The sequence below is a fragment of the Leptosomus discolor genome, chromosome 9, assembly GCF_034619465.1.
Source record: "Leptosomus discolor isolate bLepDis1 chromosome 9, bLepDis1.hap2, whole genome shotgun sequence".
NCBI classification, from domain to species: Eukaryota; Metazoa; Chordata; class Aves; order Leptosomiformes; family Leptosomidae; genus Leptosomus; species Leptosomus discolor.
The window spans coordinates 17266256-17286447 of NC_141399.1; the positions used below are offsets into that span (position 1 = coordinate 17266256).

A 20192-nucleotide genomic window follows, 5' to 3' on the forward strand; every position below is an offset into this window, starting at 1 on the left:
ATGAAGCTGACGGACAACGTGCTGCGGAGCTTCCGCGTGGCCAAGGTCTTCCGCGAGAACTCGGACAAGATCAACTGCTTCGACTTCAGCCCCAACGGCGAGACCGTCATCTCCAGCAGCGATGATGACTCCATCGTTCTCTACGACTGCCAGGAGGGCAAGTGAGTGGCGGAGACCCGGCCTGGCCTGCTCCTCCGCCGCGCCGGGGGAGGGAGGTGCCTGCCTTCGGGAGGGCCGGGGAAGTTTCTGGGGCAGAGTGGGGACGTAAGGAGCACCGGTTTGGCTGCTGCCCGTTGTGGCGTTCGGGGGGCAGCTGTACCCGGCTCCGCACGGGTGAGACTGCGGTGAGGAGGTGGCAGGTATGGCTGGTAAGCTTTAGCGCTTTTTTGTTGTTGTTTTTTTAGTGTGGGCTTGAAGTGGAACGCAAAGATTTCTGACGCGGGGCGGGGGGGTTATTGACGGTTAAAGTGGGGCGCAGAGATGGGAGCAGCATGGTTTTGTCTGCACTACGGTTGTGTCTTGTTACCTCTGGTAGGCTGGAGCCAGCGATGGTCATTTCCGAAGTGTGAGAGAGTTCACTGCTGTGAGAACTAAGTAGTTGTTAAGCTTAAGGAGTTGAGTCTGGTCCCATTTCCAGGCCTCGGGATTGTTACAGATACGCAAACTGACTTCTTGGGCTTCTCTGGGCTTAAGTCTCGCTAATTAAAATGGAACCAGTTGCTGTGAGCAGTGTACAGATGTGCAATTTTAGGCAACCTCATTTGAGTGTAACTTCTTGGATAAATGCCTTAAGCCAGAAAGTGAAGATGCTGTGGTGTTTACCATAACTTTTGAAAAGTTGATGGTGTTTTCCTTAAAACCTAGTTCCTAAGCAGTGTCTGGGAACGTGGTGGTAAAGCACAGTTAAAATACATGCGTGATTTACATGTGTCTTCAAACTTTGTCTTAATTTCTATTTGATCAGCCAAGGTGTGTATTGATTACTGTTGCCTAAGGGTAATGAATTAAGGTGTGTGTTTCTTACCGAACAAGAGTTGTCCAGTTTATCTTTCTTCTTTCATTGATTACAAGATGCTTGTCCTGTTTTCTGGATAAAACCCCATAAATTTGCACAGTGCTTGAGATACAGTGCTCCTATTCAGAGGATAAAAACGTGCAAATAAGACCACCAGTAACACTTGCAGTTGATGTCTTGGAACGTATGCAAAAGGCTGTTGTGTTTTATGCGAGTTGGAACAAATTGAGCCAAATGATGTCATTATTCCATTAAAATTTTTCTCGGTACAAATGTGCATTTGACTCCTTTAAATTCTTTTAAATTTTAAGTTTTGAAGTTTTGATTTTCACATGATTCTTGGTGTAGAGATGTAATTCTGAGGTGCTTTGTTTTTTCTAAAGCCAAGGCTAGAGAGCGTCACATCCATCCATCCGTAAAGTGAAAGAAAGAAAGAGCACACATGCTTTTGTAGAGGAGAGAATAAAAAGGACAGGGTAATGCAAGAATGAAAAGGAAGTGGCTTGGGAGTACCAGGAGGTAGATGTGTCAGTGTTGCCTGTGTTTTCTAGTAAACAGGTATTCTTTTTTATATTACAAGCAAACCAAGACACCACACTTGCTGTGCTTGAGAGATTGCATCCTGCATATTCTCTTAATTTTGTAGGCCACTTACCATATGTTGTTTTACACTTCTATGTAGTTTGCTTGCTTAAAGTTGTTACGTTGCATGTTAAAGTTGGTAGTGTTCCCTGTCTGATAGAGTGAACTCTTGTTTGAAATTATCTGTTATTTATGTAAGAAGAGGTAACTTTGTAGGTATGGTGTCTGCCATGGATTGTATTCTAGATCCTAATTATATTCAATAGTAGAAGGGCCGAGTGATGTTAATGCAGATGGTATTGATTGCTCTTTCCTTTCAAACTTGTAAATAATAGTTTGATGGGTTGGGAGGCATTTGGTCCTTTCATCCCTGTCTGCATCTAGTCCTGATATATACTTTACAGGCAGAGGGTTTGCTTTAATTAAGTTAAATGTAGAAGATCGATGATTGTCTGCTGCAGTGCTACCAGGCAATGAGAGTAGTTCCATCAAGGTAACCACTGCTTCAGGATGCATTTCTCTAGTGGTTATAAAATTAATTTGAAAGTTTGTCATGTACTATCAATTGACTTAAAAGTGTAACTGTGATTTTTAGAGGTCCCTAGGGATGCAGGACACTTTGCCTGGAAAGTTTTAGCTGTGAATTATTTTGTCACTAGAGGTTCATGTGGAGATGAAAAAAAAATCCGTGAATGATTGTTGTTGTGACATGGTGGAATTTGGCAGTTTCAGGCCTATAATTTGTTGGTGTTTTGTTGTTTTTTTGTTTTTTTTTTTCTTAAACCACCATTTCAAGGGCATGGAACTCTCACCTTCTTGTATATGTCATTGCTAATGAATGTAATGGCCAGGAGGAAGTGTCCTGCTTGCTGAGCTTTGGTATAAGATACCCTTCTTCATCAAATGGCCTGAATGTTTAAGCTTTTCCCTATGTAAATGTGGCAAAATTTGTTGTTTTGTTTTGGTTTTTTTCCCTGTTAATGAACAGTTCTGCTGGTAGAATGAAAATGCAACGGTCTTTTGTTATAGTTGAGGTACACAGTCACCTAGTTGGCTTTGTTTTGCCATACCAAAATGAGCCATACAGCTATGAGAGCCGTTACCAGTATGACCAAGGTCTGTCTCTGTGAACTTCAGTTTCTGAAAATGCCAAGACAGTTTAAAGAAGTGATGTGTAGCCAAGGGCTGACAGGACAAGATTATCTCCTTGAGACACAGATTCCCTTATCTCATATATTCTAAGCCTAGGGAACAAGCTTTAAAAATTTGTCCTGTTTCTTCGTGAGTATCCAATACTTTTGGACCTGAGATTCCACTTCTATCTCAAGATGTGTTACCAACTAAATTGTTGTTATAATTTTTTTTAGCCCCTTCTGCATCACTGAATACCTCCACAATAGGCTGGCTCAGAAGCATAACCAAGAGGCTTGCCTGTGTCTGTCAGGGCCTCAGAATGAACTCTGAAAACCTGTAGGACAGAGTTGTGTGTTGGGATGTACAGCTGTCCGTAAGGCTGGGAACGGGAGGCTTGTGGCTGCAGACTTGTAACCTGGGTATGTCTAGCAAAGGTCTAGCTTGTATTTTAGTATATATCAATTGTGTGTTATTTATATAAATCAAGAGGTGATGGATCCGGACTCCTGCTTAGCTGTGGTCTTTACTAGACATACCAGTGAGCCTGGTTTTGGATGATGGGTTTACCTGCAGTAGTAGTGATTCAAACCAAGGCACAGGTATTATTACAGACATTTTGTTTCATCTTTATAACAGATTTGAGTGTGGTCTCGTAAAGCATTTTTCTTTGGCAATATTGCTTCATTTGGAAGTGGGATAGATTAACCCTAAACTTGGAGTTATGTTTAGTGATTGTGATTTATTTTTAAAAAAATATAAAACTTGGTTTTCTTGTTTGTTTTTAAATAGCCGATTGGGAACAGGTGGTTGGTCTTGTGTGAAGTGACATGCTTCTGCTTGTACTGGCTTACATAAAAACTTCACCTTTCTTAAAACACAGAATTACTTTCTTTCCTTCTTTTTGGTAAATGTGCTTTTGTCCATCTATCGATCTTTATTGTCTCTGTGTATATTCTTTGGTGTATATTCATTTATTCTGAATAGAGCTTCTAAGCTTTGAACTTTTCATAGATAAGGAAGAACCAGAATCTTTGTATGTTTTGAGGTTTTTTGTTTCTTTTTGTTGGGGTGTTTTTTTTCCATTTTGGTCAACAGCATAGCTGAGGTAACTAGAGAGACGAGTATGGAGAAGTATATTGGGCATAATGCTACAGAGTTTTGGTGTCTAAATTTATATTTGATGTGTTGTTTTCAGTTTGTAGCATGTTTGCATCCGAAAATCAATTTTTAAAATATACTGGGGGAACTCAGGAAGAATCTGTTGAGATTTGGTCTAAGTGGTACAGGCGGCGTATGGGTTTTAATTACACTTGCTGTATTGGCTTTCAGTTAATGTAAGCTTGTCCCCAGCAATTCGTTTGAAGTTGAAGCCCTGTGGCTTCTGCTGTGCAAGACTTAGTCTTTAAGAATTAATGTCTATTTTTGTTCTGATATGAAAAGTCTCCAAGTTGTGCTCTTGGTTGGGTGTGTCAGTTTGAGGCTAATGAAAACAAGGAAAAAGTTAAGCATTTTAGAAATACCTTGTCTGAGGGTGTAGTCATGATAAACTTTTCTTTTGGCAGCAGTATTTCGGTTTAAACCGCTCCTGCTGTTTGTTTCCATTCCATGCTGTTGTCTTTGGTTTGTGTTGGTAAAATATTTTGTAGGCCTGTGTAATAACTGCAGTTATAAATTTCTGGACTAAAAATAACTCCCGGAAGAGACTGTATTATTTCTGGTGTTGATCGGTACCCCTGTTGGTTGGCTGCCCAGCTTTGAAACCTCTGTGCTACCTCAGCTGAGGAAGGAAAGGGGAAGGAGGGTGGTGGAGACCTTGCACTGCTTAAACAGGTGCTGCTGCTGCTGTTGCTGCAAGATATGCTTATTAACCAGCTACTTCTAAGTTTACTTTGCAGTTTAAATTTCTAGTACTGCAGTTATACCACTTGCTTACCAGACCCCTAAAATTCCAGTTCTCTATGTTGTTTTCACTGTCACTACAATGCCTTTAATTCTGTTGCAAAATGTTACATTCAAGTTTTGTGCTTTAATTGGGATTGGGTATGAGTCTCATTCTCCAGTAGTTTGAGAGTCCCTGTGTTACCATTGCTTTTATAGACCACTGGTATATAGACATGTTTGCGTTAATACTGAGGAGCCTTATTCTGAATGAGACACACTGTTCTAGGTTTTGAAGTAAGATAGAAGAAAAATAATTTGTCTTTTTGTTCTAAAATAAGCAGCAGATGAATTGGAGATTTGGATGGGCAAGGGGAGGATGAGGCAGTACTGCTTGAAATCAAGGGCTCGTTGTGCTAGCGCCTCATGTTCTTTTTACAGCAAACATCATGGGAAAAAATTTTTGGAGGAGGCAAATAGGTGCATTTTGCGGCTGTTACAGGGCACGTCTCAAGCCTGGGAATAGTCTTGGAGAAAGCATGGAGGTGCTTGTTTGAAAATCGAGTACAAAAGCCTTTCTTAAATATCTGATTACGTGGAACAATCTTGTAATATCTCAATGAAAACAGGCCTTGTTAATGTGGTGAGTTTTGGTTTGAGCTTTTTGTGGCAGCGAGTGCAATTATTTCTGCTTCCTTCTGACAGACCAAAGAGAACACTGTACAGTAAGAAGTATGGAGTGGACCTCATCAGGTACACACACGCTGCCAACACTGTCGTGTACAGCTCCAACAAAATAGATGGTAAGTGGTCCACTGGAGTTGAGCATATTTAGTCTCCTTACATTTAAGACTATATGCCTGGATAAAAAGCTCTAAAGAGCTGGGAAAATATTGTAGCAACTTTTTGGTGATAAATGCACTGTCAGAGACAGAGGAATTGATGTTCAACTCTAATGCACAACTCGGTGATATTCCCTCGAGCATGCTGATGTGAGTTATTGTATTGTCGCAATAACTAAGGTATTAAACGTTGTTGGTGTGATGAAAGTTAGGTTCTTGATTCTGCTGTTCACTTCGCTGTTTGAAACCAGTGCTGTCAGTCAGCCTCTGTGCCTTAATTTCTTACGTGTGAAATAAGGTGGAAGGAGCACAGCCAGAAGGTGGGCTAATGCCATAGCTCTGTCTGGTATGCGCACAAATGAAGTGCAAAGGAAGGGAATGTTTTTCCATTCCCTGTGCGCAGCAGGGAGGACAGGAAGTTCAGGTAACTCGGCAGATCACCAGCCAAGCCTGGAGGAGGTCACAGAGCTCTTCTGAGATTATCTTTGCTTCTGTTAATCTGTTTTTTCCATGTAGTAGACAGAACACCCACTTCCATGCTATTTCTCCACAGTCAGTGTCTGTGATAGCTACACTCTGTAAATCGCTGACATCAGAAAGGCTTCTAGAACTCTGTGGCAGGCTCTCTGTTACTGTATTTGAATTTAATCTAAAAGTCAGATTTAAGACCTGGCACAGATAGGTACATTATTTCTTCCTAAGGTTGGAAACAGCTACTGTTCATTTGAAATTTTGTCTCAGCTTTTTTTGTTGTAGTCAGTGTCTGAGGGATTTTTAGCAAACAAGTCTCTTAGCACGGCACTTTATAAGTGGGTTTTAACATTGTATTTGTAAACATGATAATTTCTGGAATAGTGGTTTTGTTTTGGTGTTTTCCTTTGCAGAGGTGGACCTTGACAGTAGAGATACTGGTGCCTTATTTGTGCTAGGTTACTTAAGGAATTCAAGAGTATGAAATTAGAGCAGATGGAAGTTAAGTTAGGAAGTCAGGTTAAGCTAGAAGAAGCTGGACCTGAAACTAGAGGAACAAGAAAGTTTCCAATGGAATTGGATTTAATGGTGTAAAAGGATTAAAAGTGTGACAGGAAGCACTTGCCTTTTTAGTCTGTTTCACAGCCTGCTTATTTTTTTAATGAAGTTTTGACTTCATGTTGATTTCTGACTTGACAGTTACTGAATTTACAATTAATTAACAATTCAACAAAGCATTTTTAATGCTGCTGTGAGTTTTTGTTTATAAGCACTGGTAAGCCTTTGAGGAACCGAAACTTAAAGAGCCTTTATCCTGTAGGGTAGCATTATGATAAGAAGAAAAGAAAAAGGTAGCATGTGAATGTATTTATGGCTGTTAGGAACTATAAGCCTAATAAAACCAGCAGCATGTTCTGGAGGGGTCTCTTTTGTCCCTAACGCATGCAGCAAGGTGCGTTATATTTAACCTGTTACGCAGTTATCGGGGGAAAAATTAACCCAGGAGCATGTTACAGGAGTGCTGGCGCTGGCTCTCAAGCATTTTATGTGTTGGACTTGCTACCAATCCAGTCACTTCTGAAGATTTCCTCAAGGCCTTTGAACCTAGTTCCTCTTGCCTGATTCCAGGCTGAGGTAGTAGTTTGTACAGTTTGAGGGTCTATGATACCACCCGGTACAGGAGATAACTGTACAGGCCACTGCCTTGCCTGGGACAGAGCGCTGCCAACAAAAAGGATCACAAAGGATCACAGTTCCCTGGTGCTGCTTCTTTAGCAAAGGAAGATAAAATTCTGCATGGATACTTCAGAAATCAGGTAACGACAGTTCTTGCAGGAAAAACTAGAGATGTGTCTTAACAGCTTGCTTGAAGTGTATCGGTTGTAGCCGCGATGGGATGTGATGCTGGTGTTGGGGATTCATGTTTGGATAGTCACCTCAGGTCACTTAGAGCCTTTCAGAACTGTGTGTCACCAGCATCCTGTTTCCAGCTTGATCAGTTAGCTTTAGTTTTCTTGTCAAATACTGGAGGGTGTCTAGAACTCTGATCTCAGCTTGCTGTGAAACCTGAGGCAAAAATGGGAACTTGATAATTTTTTCACAGAAACTAAATTTTGCTGAATGAGTCTTTCAAAAAACTGAACACAGTAGCCCTTAAGAGTGCTAAAATGCACTGTGCATGTTGCATCCTGTTGGCTCTCGTTCTTCTGAGTCAAAAGTGAAAATGTCCTTTCCCCTCAGTTTATCTGTGGAGCCTCGTCAGGACTTGTTACAGCAGCACGGAGTCCCTTGGCACCGTATGCTGCAGGTGCACGATGCCGACCTCTTCCATCCAGCAGTAGCTTAAACCAGTGTCCCCTAATCAGCGTGGGAAGGCACTTTGCTGATACTGCTTTCGTGGGTTGGAGGTTTAACTTGTGCTCTTCACATTTCATCACTCGGATGGATCTGCACATAAAGATTAAAAAGTGGCTTCTGTGTTTTAATAATTGTTTCCTCTTACAAGGATTTCTTTTAATCTTGGGAGGAAGTCTCAACAGCATCTTCCAAATTCTGGGCTACTCTTGATATGTTCATCTATACTCAGAATAAAATTACCACTTGAGAAATGTTGTGGTGCTGCTCTGATTTATTCAATATATTTTTAAGATTACTTTAAGTGGACTAAGCTTTAGTTCAGCTTTTCATCTGTCCTCTTCTTAAAGCTTAGCTGTTCTAAATGCAGAGAATGTGTGAAGCTGTGGTTGTCAGATTAAAAAAAAAAAAAAAAAAAAAGATTTGCTGCTTTTAATGGTCTTGTCCTGGCTTTGAAGTTCATGTTTTTATCTTCCCTTTGGCTAAATGCTAGAATTCAGGAATTTCGTATGCTTACTGTTTAGTTGGAGACTTATTTGCTGCTTGTGTACGTAGGTAAGACAGCAAGATTCATGCTGTATAGCAAAAAAAAAAAAAGGAGTAGTATCAACTTCGTAAATTTTATACTCTCAGTATTGTGGGAATTATGGAATAAAACCTACTGCTACTTAAATTTTAGCAACTTTGAAATTAACTTGCATAAATCACATGGCAGTTTGCCTTTGGGTTATAATACAACTTCAGGCTGTAGGAAGTATCTTTTCCTTGATTATCAATTCTGCCTTGGAAACCAGGTTGTTCTATGTCTAACGATTCTGTTTCAAAGTCTGACTTGAAATCAAATGATGAAACTTATTCAGTGTGGGAAGATTGCTGTTGCTGTGGGGAGCAAGTTTACTGTGTGACCACTTCAAGATGGGTTCATGATATAATAAGGCTTATGGTTTATGTTTTCAGATACGATCCGATACCTCTCCCTGCATGACAACAAATACATTCGGTATTTCCCAGGGCATACAAAAAGGTAAGATGTGGCTTGGAGATAGTACAGGAGAAATTGAAATAATGATTGTAATGAGCTTGAGTTACGTTAACACTCGATTTGTTTTGCTTTGTAGAACTGTTCATGGCAATTATGAGCTTGTACTCACTTGTTGGGGTAGGTGTTGCTCCAGTCCTTTTGGGTGTCTCTGATGCATGTGGTCTTCTGTGTTGCAGAGTGGTTGCTCTTTCAATGTCTCCAGTGGATGATACTTTCATTTCTGGATCCCTTGATAAAACTATTCGACTTTGGGATCTCCGCTCTCCAAATTGCCAGGTAGGATATCAAATTCATGCACGTAGTGTGTTGCATTTTCAAGTAAAAGGATGGAAAATGGATGTGTGCTTGTTACAAAACGAAAATACTGCCGGAAATGTATGCTGCTGATTTAGTGTTGACGCCTTTCTGGAGTGCTGAAGGAGCCTTGATCACAAATCTGTGTGAGATACGTATGTCACATTGTGTAACACCACTCACTTTCACCTATATCTCTCCTGGAGAGGCACTGGGAAGAGCAAGAACACCCACAGCTGACAAAACAAAAGAGCTGAGTGTCGTCAGCTTGTTCATCAGGCTGCTACCCCATGCAGAGAGTATTCTCTCTTAGGGTTGGGAATGCATCTTATCCGAGTGTTTATAGTGTGTGTTTAAAATTGATGCCTTGATGCAATTAAATTTGATGAAGCAACTGATGATCTAAAGTAACACAGCAGCCATATGGTCTCTCTGCTACTTGTATCACCTTTGTTCATCAGAGCTGTTTGTGAGCAGATTTAACTTTCTAGCAAGGCAAAACCCTGTTTGTTTTTATTCATTTAGCTGGAATACTTTACTTTTTTTAGTGGAAGCAGGCTTGTGTGGGCTGAGAAAAGTACCAGAGCTGGCAGCAGGGGCAGGAATGAAAGACTACGTGTAGAATCTCCACGTTTTATTGATGATGAACTGTTTTGTCCCTATATACAAACACACTGTGTTGTGCTCTCATATTCTTCCCATCTCATTGGGACCATTTTGCTTATGCGAGGGGGCTGTTTACTTATGCCAGATGATGTAACTGTAAATCCAAAAGGAGGAAAAGGTTAGGTTCCTTACAAAATGATTTTATCTGTCTTAAAATCGAACATTTTCTGACAAGAAATCTTAATTTTGCCTTTCTCCAGGAGTATGCATTTAATGCCAGTGTGTAAGTTTCCCTTGGGATGAACCTCAGTGTCGAAGTTACTACAGATGAGACAGAGTTGTAAATTCAGTAGCAGTTCTATGGTTTATGCTAGTGCCTGAAGTTGTAAGAACAGTAAAACTAGGACTTGCAGCTGGAAGCTGCATCCGGCAAAGTTTGGGAAACAGGTTGAGGAAGTGTTCCTTGTCATTTTCGATTTGCCCATGAGATGGCAGCCATGGTGCCTAGAAATACTACCAAGAAACGAGAGGTGTCCCACTTGCAAGGGCCCTGAGTATTGGCTAACTTACTACTGCCTAGCCTTCAGAGATCACAGAGAAAACTGACCTAAATTGTAAAGAAAAGAACCTAGGAAAGTCTGTAGACTTCTCTAGAGAAGAATGGCATTTCAGAAATGCAGAAACTTCTTAAATTATTGTTGATTTAATCAAAGGCGTGTTCTTATTTATGTGCATACAGTTACATAAAGACATTTGGCTAACATGCACAGACCTGCCAGTCAGGATACAGAAAATTATATCTCTTCTTGGCTTTTACTAAATTTTCTCAGGTCTTATCTACTATTATCTACTAGGAAAACGTAACATTAAAAATAAGTACTGATAGTAATCTGTCAATTTTAATATGTTAAGGTCTGTTGGCTTCCAGAAGGTATGAGTTTTCATTAGACAGGCATGGAAGGTTCAGCAGTGGTGTATACTGGAGCTGTTTCTACTTGCTTTCAAAATACTTACCCCTGCCCCCCCTCCTTTGCAACCATAATTGGAGGAGCATAGCTATCAATCCCAGCAGCGGTGTTTTGTGGTGCTGTCTAGTATTAATACAGTCACATCATCCACCCTCCTCTGATTACTTGACAGCTCGAATGAGGTCTTGATGAGTTCTGATGTAAAATCTGTCATTGCAGCAGACTGGAAGCTTTGTATGATTACTTGAAGCGGTCAGAGTTGCTTTTGAGAAGCTGAGTTCTGAACCTTTGTAAAACCTCAGTATTTACAGTTGAAATTCAGTTGTTCTGCCCATAGGCTGCTGTCCTGCTCGCCGTGGGCTCAGAGGGCAGTGGTAGAAATTTGAGCATCAGTTTCACAAAATAATTTGGACTTCTTCCATTTTCTAGGGTTTAATGCATCTCCAGGGGAAGCCTGTGTGTTCTTTTGACCCAGAAGGGTTGATTTTTGCTGCTGGAGTCAATTCTGAAATGGTGAAGCTTTACGATCTCCGTTCTTTTGACAAGGTGAGCTACCCTAACTTCACTTCTTACATTTGTTAGCTTGCAAGAAGTAGGCTAAACTCAGCGGCTGGATTACTTTACTCCAGCTTACTATCTGGGGTCCCACTTGGCACCTAAAGAGTTTTCAGTAAGTACCCATCTCACAGACAGAAAGGGGTACGGGCTGTCACCAAATCCTGAAATCCACTCTTGAACCAATGTTAAAGTTTACTTCTTCCAACTCTTTAACCTGTTCCAAACTCCATTTAGGCTTTTTGTGTTGTTGGGTTTTGGTGGTTTGTTTTTTTTTTTTTTCCCTTGCTGCTTATTCTGGAAGAACACTGGCAAAGATGGGAGCCCGGATTGTCAGAAAGGGTGGAAATTTCAAAGTAAACTGTAATTGCGTGGGCAGCTGAACTGGCTAAGCGCTGAGCATAGTTCCATGATTTTCAAAAAGTCAGATGATGATAACAGTGATTCAAGCTCTTTCTTGAACTTCAGTTAGCAGCCTTGTTTGAATTTATTCTGCCTTAAATTAATTTCTGCTGTTGAATGTGGTAGAGCATGGGACTGTTGGTTATTGCAACACCCCACTGTGGCGCTGTCTTGCTACTAAAACTGTTGATTCATACTGCTTTGAAACTACACATGCTGTGACATGTTTTTGCAATGGCACTTTCCTTTGGTATCTTAAGACTAAAGATTTTCTTCTGAAAAGTCTTAAATGTTTTCCTGAGTTAAGGTTAAAAGCAGGCTCTTGTCAGCAGCAATGCATACAGAGTCCACATCGTATAACAAGGCCAAGTGCAGGGTCCTGCACCTGGGTCAGGGCAGTCCCAATCACAGGTACAGTCTGGGCGATGAGTGGACCGAGAGCAGCCCTGCCAAGAAGGACTTGGGGTGATGGTGGATGAAAAACTGAGTATGAGCCAGCACTGTGCACTTGCAGCCCAGAAAACCAGTCGCATCCTGGGCTGCATGAAGAGCAGAATGGCCAGCAGGTCGAGGGGCGTGACTCTGCCTCTCTGCTCTGCTGAGACCTCACCTGCAGTGCTGTGTCCAGCTCTGGTGCCCCCAGCACGAGACAGACATGGACCTGCTCAGGCGGGTCCAGAGGAGGGCCACGAAGATGATGCAGGGGGTGGAGCACCTCCAATATGAGGACAGGCTGAGGGGATTGTTCAGCCTGGAGAAGAGAAGGCTCCAGGAGACCTTATAGCGGCCTTCCAGTGCTTAAAGGGGGCTACAGGAAAGGTGGGGAGCGATTCTTGATCAGGGGGTGGGTGATAGGACAAGGGGTAACTGCTTCAAACTGAACAAGGGGAGATTTAGGTTAGACATTAGGAAGAAATTCTTCGCTGTGGGGGTGGTGAGACACTGGCACAGGTTGCCCAAAGAAGCTATGGCTGCCCCCTCCCTGGCAGTGTTCAAGACCAGGTTGGATGGGGCTTTGAGTGACCTGGTCTGGTGGAAGGTGTCACTGCTTGTGGCAGGGGCGTTGGAACTAGATGATCTTTAAGCTCCCTTCCTACCCGAACCATTCTGTGATTCTATATTATTTCCCACTTTTATTTTGTAGGGGCCATTTGCTACATTTAAAATGCAGTATGATCGAACTTGTGAGTGGACAGGCCTGAAGTTCAGTAATGATGGTAAACTCATCCTCATATCGACTAATGGTGGGTTCATTCGACTGATTGATGCCTTTAAAGGAGCTATCCTGCATACATTTGGGGTGAGCATGTGGCCTGTGTAACCTGCTGGAAACTTGGTGTTAGTTTTGGGAGCAGGTGCCCTTTGGTTGGGAGATTACTGTGGACGCACTCTACTACATGCTCTCCTGTTTTGTGCCATAGGGTTATAACAATAGTAAGGCTGTCACGCTGGAGGCATCATTCACACCAGACTCTCAGTTCATCATGATAGGTAAGATAATTCTTCTTGGAAAGAATTCAGTGCTCTGAAATTAGGTGTGTTATGTAGGACTAAAGTTGTGTCTGTTGGGAAGTAGAATGTATTTCAATAATAAAATGCAGCTATAAGCTTTTTTGCATTGACAGTTCTCTGTTTTGTTAGTTTACTCAGGATTTTCTAGACTGAAATGTAAACGAGCCTGCAAGACGACTCTTATTTTTTCCTTTATATATGAATGCTATTAAAAAAGATAAGAAACTGGCAAACTGTTGTAATACGTGGAGACATGGCTCATAATTTATGTCAGTGATCCTCACCCTGTGGCTAGGTTGTGCCATGTGCTGCCTTAAAGCATTTCAGGGCTGTATGTTGTGGCCTGCCCTCCCTTGCCTGACGAGGAAGGCACCTGTCCGCGTGGGCGATCGGTCTCATAGCCTGGTGCATTTGTACACCTCTTGGGGACACTCTTGTGCTGGTGCCATGCTGGGGCAGCTGCATTCTGTTCATGTGGCTCTTGTAAACCCCCATGTCTGCTTTACCCTTGATAGAAGCAGTAGGCATCAGCCTGATGGTTCCCAGCATATGATTCCTCTGGTCCAGGCCCCCTTCCTTACCCCCTGCAGGAGGGACTCTGAGTGAAATGGGTGGTAAAAAGTGGTTGCAACTCCTGTAGAGCCTGGTGCTGCAGGTTGAGTACCCCAAGGTAAGCACTTCAGTCACTCCGCCACACACTGCTGCACTGCTGCCCAACAGGACCCATGAACGCAAATCAGATGCATCTGTGTGGTGCTGTCCTCTCCTAGCAGGTTTTTTGCTCTTATTTATATGGCTGGTACATCAAAGATGTTTTGACTTTGTGGGAATTGGTATCTGGATCCTCATTTCCTAGATGAGTGATGATCTTGACAAAACTTCTTTTTTCTTTTTCTTTTCTTTTTTTTTTTGTTTCTGGCTGAGAATTTCCCAGTTGCAGAGAAGGGGCATGGGGTTCTTTGTTTAGTCTGTCTCTGGAAAGCACCTTATTGTACACACTTTACTGTTGTGCCCTTCCAAATGAAAAATGCAGTGGAAGAAGTTCCAAAACACTTATTTCTGTTCAGTTTTTACATATGGTTAAGTTGTAACTTGTGCTGCTTAATTTTTCCTCTCTGAAAGGCTATACGTATAAATACAGAAGTAGAAGAAAATTCCTTATGTTTTTATTACAAATCTTATTTAAAATGAGACTAAAGCAGAATTGAATTATAAAAACGTTAAGTGCCAGCCCCAGAGTTTGCAAAATGCCCTTTTGAAGTGAAAAACGTGTCCCACTGTACTAGTGTGGAGAGTAGATATCCAGTGAAGCTTCTTGTATTTGGCATAGCGCATTGAAATCTGGTTACCTTCAGTGGTAAAACCTTTGATTTGATTCTGTGCCTACCGAGTGAAATATTTATCTCCTCCTGAGTCTGAACTGAGAACTTGTGTGAACAATGACTCTTACACACAGCTTTTGGCCTCTCACATGCTGGTGCAAGTTGGCAAGGGTCTTTCTTCCTTAGCTGGATGGTGTCAGCTCTCCTTTTCTACTGGGTGACTGTAGTTGTTAACCTCTTTGCCATAATATAGTTGTGTTGTGTTGCATGGTTGAGTCTTTGCAGTGCATAGATAAAACCTGCTGTTTGGATACGGATGTGTAAACTAGTGACGTTTTGTAAATGCTCTAGTGACACTTAGAGCTTTAAAGTTAAGCTACAAAGATGAGGCATGCTTGTTCCTACAGTGCTCTGACAGGAATGTTCTTCATTTTCTCTGCTGGCCTCTCCAGTCTGTGTTGCATGTCTTGTTTTCCATTCCCGCCTGCAGGTTCGGAGGATGGGAAGATTCATGTTTGGAATGGGGAAAGCGGAATGAAAGTGGCCGTGTTGGATGGGAAACACACAGGTCCTATAACCTGTCTGCAGTTCAATCCAAAATTCATGACTTTTGCTAGCGCATGTTCCAATATGGTAAGGAAAGTGTTTTAAGTTCTTCTTGACTCAATGAGGTGCTGACCCTTTTAGAAATGTCTGAGAAGGCTCAGTGCCACTGATGGGTATGTCCTTGGGCTTTGGTGAGAGCTGGGCCCCTGTCTGTCTTGCCTTGATCATGCCTTACCTGGCAGGTAGATGTGTGGGGCAGCACACCTGGCAAGCCAGTGTTTGAACACACACGAAAGCAGAGCAGTGAGTGAACGTGCACGCAGAAGTGAGAGTTCTCCAGGTCGCTGTACACGACTGGTACTTTCAGTCTGTGTACGACTGGCTTGCTCTGAGGACGTGCAGTGCAAACCAAACCAGCGTAAGCCAGGATTGTAACCTTAAACTGCGGGGAGGGTGCTGCTGCCTCTTTGCTTGTCTCCACTTGTGTGCTCATAGAAGGTAGCAGTGATCGGCTCCTACAGTATGGAACAGGAGAGATCTGTGTTCTGCTCTGTAAAAGATGTTCGTTCTTTCCTCTTTTGTAGGCCTTCTGGTTGCCAACTATCGACGACTGATTCCTACGCTGCAGCTGCTGTCAGATGACATCTACACTGCTAACAGCAGCACATCACTGCAAGCATAGCATTGGAATTGCCTAGGTCTCCTAGGCTGTGTTCCTGTTCCTGCATATGTCTCCATATGTCTTACCTTTATTTGCTGCGTTCCTTTGTGAGGACTCCTCCACTCGGCCTCCTAGCATGTTCAGAAGCGGCGTGCTACACGTTCTTACCTTCCAGTCCATGCCCAGCAGGCTTCAGCCAAAGTTGGAACTCACACAGTATTATTTCTGATAAGAGCAATGAAGTCTGTTTTATTTACAAAACGTTTGTGGCATATTTTTTTTTACGCTGTAATTGTGTGTTTCCGTCTGTAAGTGCGCAAGGCTATTGAGGTTCCAAGGTGGAACGTGCAGTACCTTCCTGTAAGTGCATATGTCTTCACATCTGGGATCTCTGGTTTCACTGCAGCCCACAGATGCAAAGTTACTTTTGTGCCAAATGTGAACACTGACAGTTTTCAACTTAAACAGCAGATGCTGGATTCTCTTGCAGTGGAACACACACCGAAAGAGCAAGTGACTGTCAATATATACGATACATCCTGTCATCCTTTTTTTGGGTTATTTAGTGTGCAACAAACCACAGGTTTTGTCCGCTGCCAGAGCTTGCCGGAAAGCCTCCCTGGTGTTTGATGTGCCGGCATCCCGGAGGGCACAGACAGTACTGAGGAGGTCCAGTCAGCGTCCCAAGCAATAAAGGAGTCTGTCAGCAAGAAGATGGAGAAACCTACCTGAGACTGAAAGCACAGTCCGCCTGTGTATCTTTATTATGTATCATCTTGGCTGATCTTGCTTGTAAATATTGGGAGGGGGCGGGGGGGGGGGGGGCACTGGGAATGGGCCATATTTTTTTACTTTTAGATATTAAAGAGTATGATGTGGCCAGTATTGTGGAGCGTCTAGGCTGTTTACCTTCACCGATGCAGTTTTCCCCTCCTGTTTTGTAATTGAGCTCCATTAAATTCTCCCCACACCAGGCTTAGACCTGTGTCCCTTTGCTGATAAAACTGACAAGCAGTTAAATTCATTGTGCATTTTGTTCCAGGTCCTGCAGATTTTCAGCGATAGCCCCAAAAGAGCGATGCTTCCTTTGTCAGATGGTGTCTTCAGAATTGCATTTTTAAAATCTTACATGTGACTGTGCTGACTGTGCTTTGTGGTGGCCCTGCTCCAAGGAACGCCCCTGCAAAGAGACGGGAGGGATGTGCTCTCCTGCGCCAGAGAGACTTGGGGGCGAAGGGCACGGAAGGGCTGGCAAGCTGGTCCTCAAGCCTGGTTCCAGTTTCTTTTTCCTGAAGCGCTGCATTGTTAAGTGCATCCATCAGCAGGCTGGGACAGGCTCGGCATAAATATGGTGTTTGTTGTGTTCTTGCCTTTCCAGACACACTTGGTTTTATGTGCTGGGTCACAGCTTGGAAGGTGGATTCTTCCTTGCTCAGCCACATGTGCTTCCCTTCTCCTTAATGTGAAGTGCTGGTAGGGTAAGCTGGTACTGGTAAGCACAGTAGTGGGCACGTTCTCTTTGTTCTCAAGTGCCAGTCCATACTGGAGAGCTGTGCTCAAGCATTTTGATTGGGTCAGTTGTCTAGATGTTCCCCTGTTACAGCAAAGTTCATCTCAGCTGTGGGTCCTGGTATATAATTCAGAGCATATCTCCCTGGAAAAGGAAATCGGTTTGTAGAACAGCTGCTTTTGGTTTGCTTTTCCTTGCCTTTGTTGTTTACTTCCCCCCCGGCCCGCCAGTCCTTGTCAGTGGAAATGTGCCGTGTTAAGAGCTGGGGATGGGGAATGAGCATTTCTCCACTGCTGGTTGCTTTAAAGTAGCAGCACATGCTGAGCTGCAGTGTTTGCCTGTGACAGCTGGCAGGAGGACTGCCTGCAGGAGGCAATCTGGTAGACTTGACATTTGGATCAATTGCTGCGATTGAAGCTTCTCCTTAAGCTCTGTGGCTTGCCTCTGCTGATGCTACCGCACAAGCTTAGAGCCATTTCTAACGGCACAGCTCTGCAATGCGAGTTTGCTGTCCTCCGGACTGGAGCAGGGAAGGGAACGGCAGACTGATGCTCTTGATAGTGCCAAACAGGCCTGCTGTTGGAGATGCAGATGAGATACTGTTACACCAGCATCCCTCTTCCTGTGCCGACCCACCACCACCTGTAAATGCCCTGTGTGAAGGGAGATGGTTTTCTCGGTACTCATAGCCACCTCTTCAACTCGGTGTTGTTGCATTTCAGGTTCCTTGGTGCTATTTCACCATTGTTGGTGTTTCCATAAGCAGCTGTGTTTTGCAGTGGTTTGTAACATACAGGTATTTGGGGTTTGAAGTGCATTTTAACAGTTAAACTTCAGTATTCTGTAGCAAATCATCTTGCAGGGTTTTACAAAGTCTGTTGCCTGAGGAAGTGAACAGATAGCCTCCAGCCATTTTTCTTGTTAATTTTTTCACAGGGAAGCATTTGGAAGTATTCTATTCAAAAAATGCTTTTTGCTAATGTGGTTTGAGTGCTTGTCTAAAGACCGTTGTTCAGCTCTTTTCTGCTTGCAGTGTAGTGAAACATTGTGCATTGCAGCATGAAACATATAAGAAAAAGTGGACCAAAGGACCGATCTAGGAGGATACATACATGAAGAACATCAGTGGCTTTCTGGAGTGAAGATAAATTTACAGGTTTGTACACAACGCAGCACTAATGCTCAGTTCAGAATTTAAGCCTAATGCCTTCCCGGGGCAGACTGCCGCCCACACAGGCAAAGACATCTTTCCGATGTGACACTGACGTGGCACTGAGTGTTTCCTACCTGCCTTTAAAAGAGGGAAGTGTGCCAAGTTATTGTCAAGGAACTTGAGTATCCTGTTGCTAGAATGTTAGAAAGGAAAGGTGACTAAAGCTTTCAGTTTCCAGCTTCTATGTGCTTCTCTAAAAGTATCAGGACTGCAGTTCCTGTGATCTTCAGGGCAGCCAGCTCATGAGAAACGGACCTCGTCAAAAACAGCACTCCCAGGTCAAACGGAGTGTCCAACCTTAGTCAAGCCAAGCAGGAAACAACATTCCCCCTCCAAATTGGACATTTAAAAGATGAGTCCCCCCCGCCGTGTTCTTTGGGATGAAGTAAAGACCTTCCTTCAAGACGAGGGGAAGTGAGACTCCACAGCCCTCCTCTGCATAAGCCATGGTGGTGGCTGAGCACATCTGCTTGGACTGTAGGAGATTTCGGGTGTAATTTTCTTCTCCAACTTAGTCTTCGAAATTTATTTTTTTTTTTGAGGCTCCCGGGTCCTTGCTTAATGTTCCAACCCCTGCTCTGGGGGACACGGGAGCAATTGAGTGAACAAATTTGGAAGCAGGAGTGTATCTTTTCCGATGCCTCTTGACTATATTTGCACTTTAAGAGACTTCACCTTGGGTTTGGGTCAGGGGCTAGGATCCTGGCAAGCCTTTGGGAAACTGGTCTCTTTCATCATGAGCTTGTATGGGGAGTTTAACTCCTGGGTGGTATCTGCCAGATGAGTGTAAATACATGAAGTCAAATTATGCTTTGTCACAAAATACATATGTGGAGAATTCAATATTGTGGCTGTTACCAATAAATATTTTGTAGAGAGATCACAGAGTGCTGTAAATTCTGCGTTCGTCCGGTCTGATACAACTTGCTGATTTCTTAGAGGGGGAATGAGAAAATCATTGTTTTAAAAGCCCCTTTGTTTTGGGAAGTCAGAAGCTCTGTAGTGAAAAATGTGATGCTCTGAAGCTATCCCTCCATAAATGGCCCATTTTAAGAGGGTTTTTTTTGCCTAGGAATGTATTGGTAGGGAAGCAGCCTTGTGACAGCTACTTGTTGAGGTATGGTGCCCTAGGGAGAGGGGTGTCCACAGGAGCCTGTGGTCCGGATGGAAGAGCCAAGCCCTTTCTCAGCAGGAAGGCAGGGAGTTGCTTGTTGGTTTGGAGCAACAGGAGACTTGGATCGTTGCAGTCAATGTATAGATAGTGTTACAGCTGCTGGGGGGGGGGGTGGCAGCAGCATGCGTAAAACCCCATGTGTGTGGTTTTCAGGTTAAATTCAAGAGGATGTGGGGGGGAAAGCAAAGCTGGAGAGAAGTGGGTTTTGTTCTATCCCTTGCTTAAACCATGAGCAGATAGCTGAGAAGGCTACCTCGTTCCTGGGTCCAGGCCTCCCACTGCAGGAAACCATCTTTTGACACCTAGCCCTCAGGGTAGCACTGCTAAGGGAATAATACTTCCAGTGACAAAGTGGGTTTTGGCAAAGACAAATCCAAAGCGAAAACTCCCTTGTGATTTTTCTAAGGCTGTTTTCTCCACTTCAAGTCTGTGTAAAACCTCTGACAGGAGTAAAACTGCAGTAAGATGCATGGAGAGGAAAAAAAAAAAAAGTATTGAGCTTTCATCCGTGTGGAACTTAAACACACACACTGGGGTTTGTCGACTTCACCAGGGAATCTTGCAACTTGTGTTGCAAGTGAGGACTTGGGGAAATGGGAAGCTTGTCCAGA

General features: G+C 43.1%; 1 protein-coding gene and 1 long non-coding RNA gene across 2 annotated transcripts; both read left to right on the forward strand.

The window, feature by feature from the left end:
* WDR82 (WD repeat domain 82) lies at positions 1 to 15945 on the forward strand. The gene is made up of 9 exons (XM_086469752.1): positions 1 to 161; positions 5315 to 5412; positions 8734 to 8800; positions 8995 to 9094; positions 11116 to 11232; positions 12788 to 12943; positions 13065 to 13134; positions 14968 to 15110; positions 15608 to 15945. Exons 1-9 carry the CDS (start codon positions 1 to 3, stop codon positions 15635 to 15637), a joined length of 942 nt encoding a protein of 313 aa, XP_086325878.1. The 3' UTR covers positions 15638 to 15945.
* A 581-nt stretch (positions 15946 to 16526) lies between these two features.
* Positions 16527 to 19287, forward strand: LOC147414876 (uncharacterized). The gene is made up of 2 exons (XR_015183760.1): positions 16527 to 18350; positions 18608 to 19287. It is a non-coding gene; the product is annotated as an uncharacterized LOC147414876 (long non-coding RNA).
* The last annotated feature ends 905 nt before the right edge of the window (positions 19288 to 20192 follow it).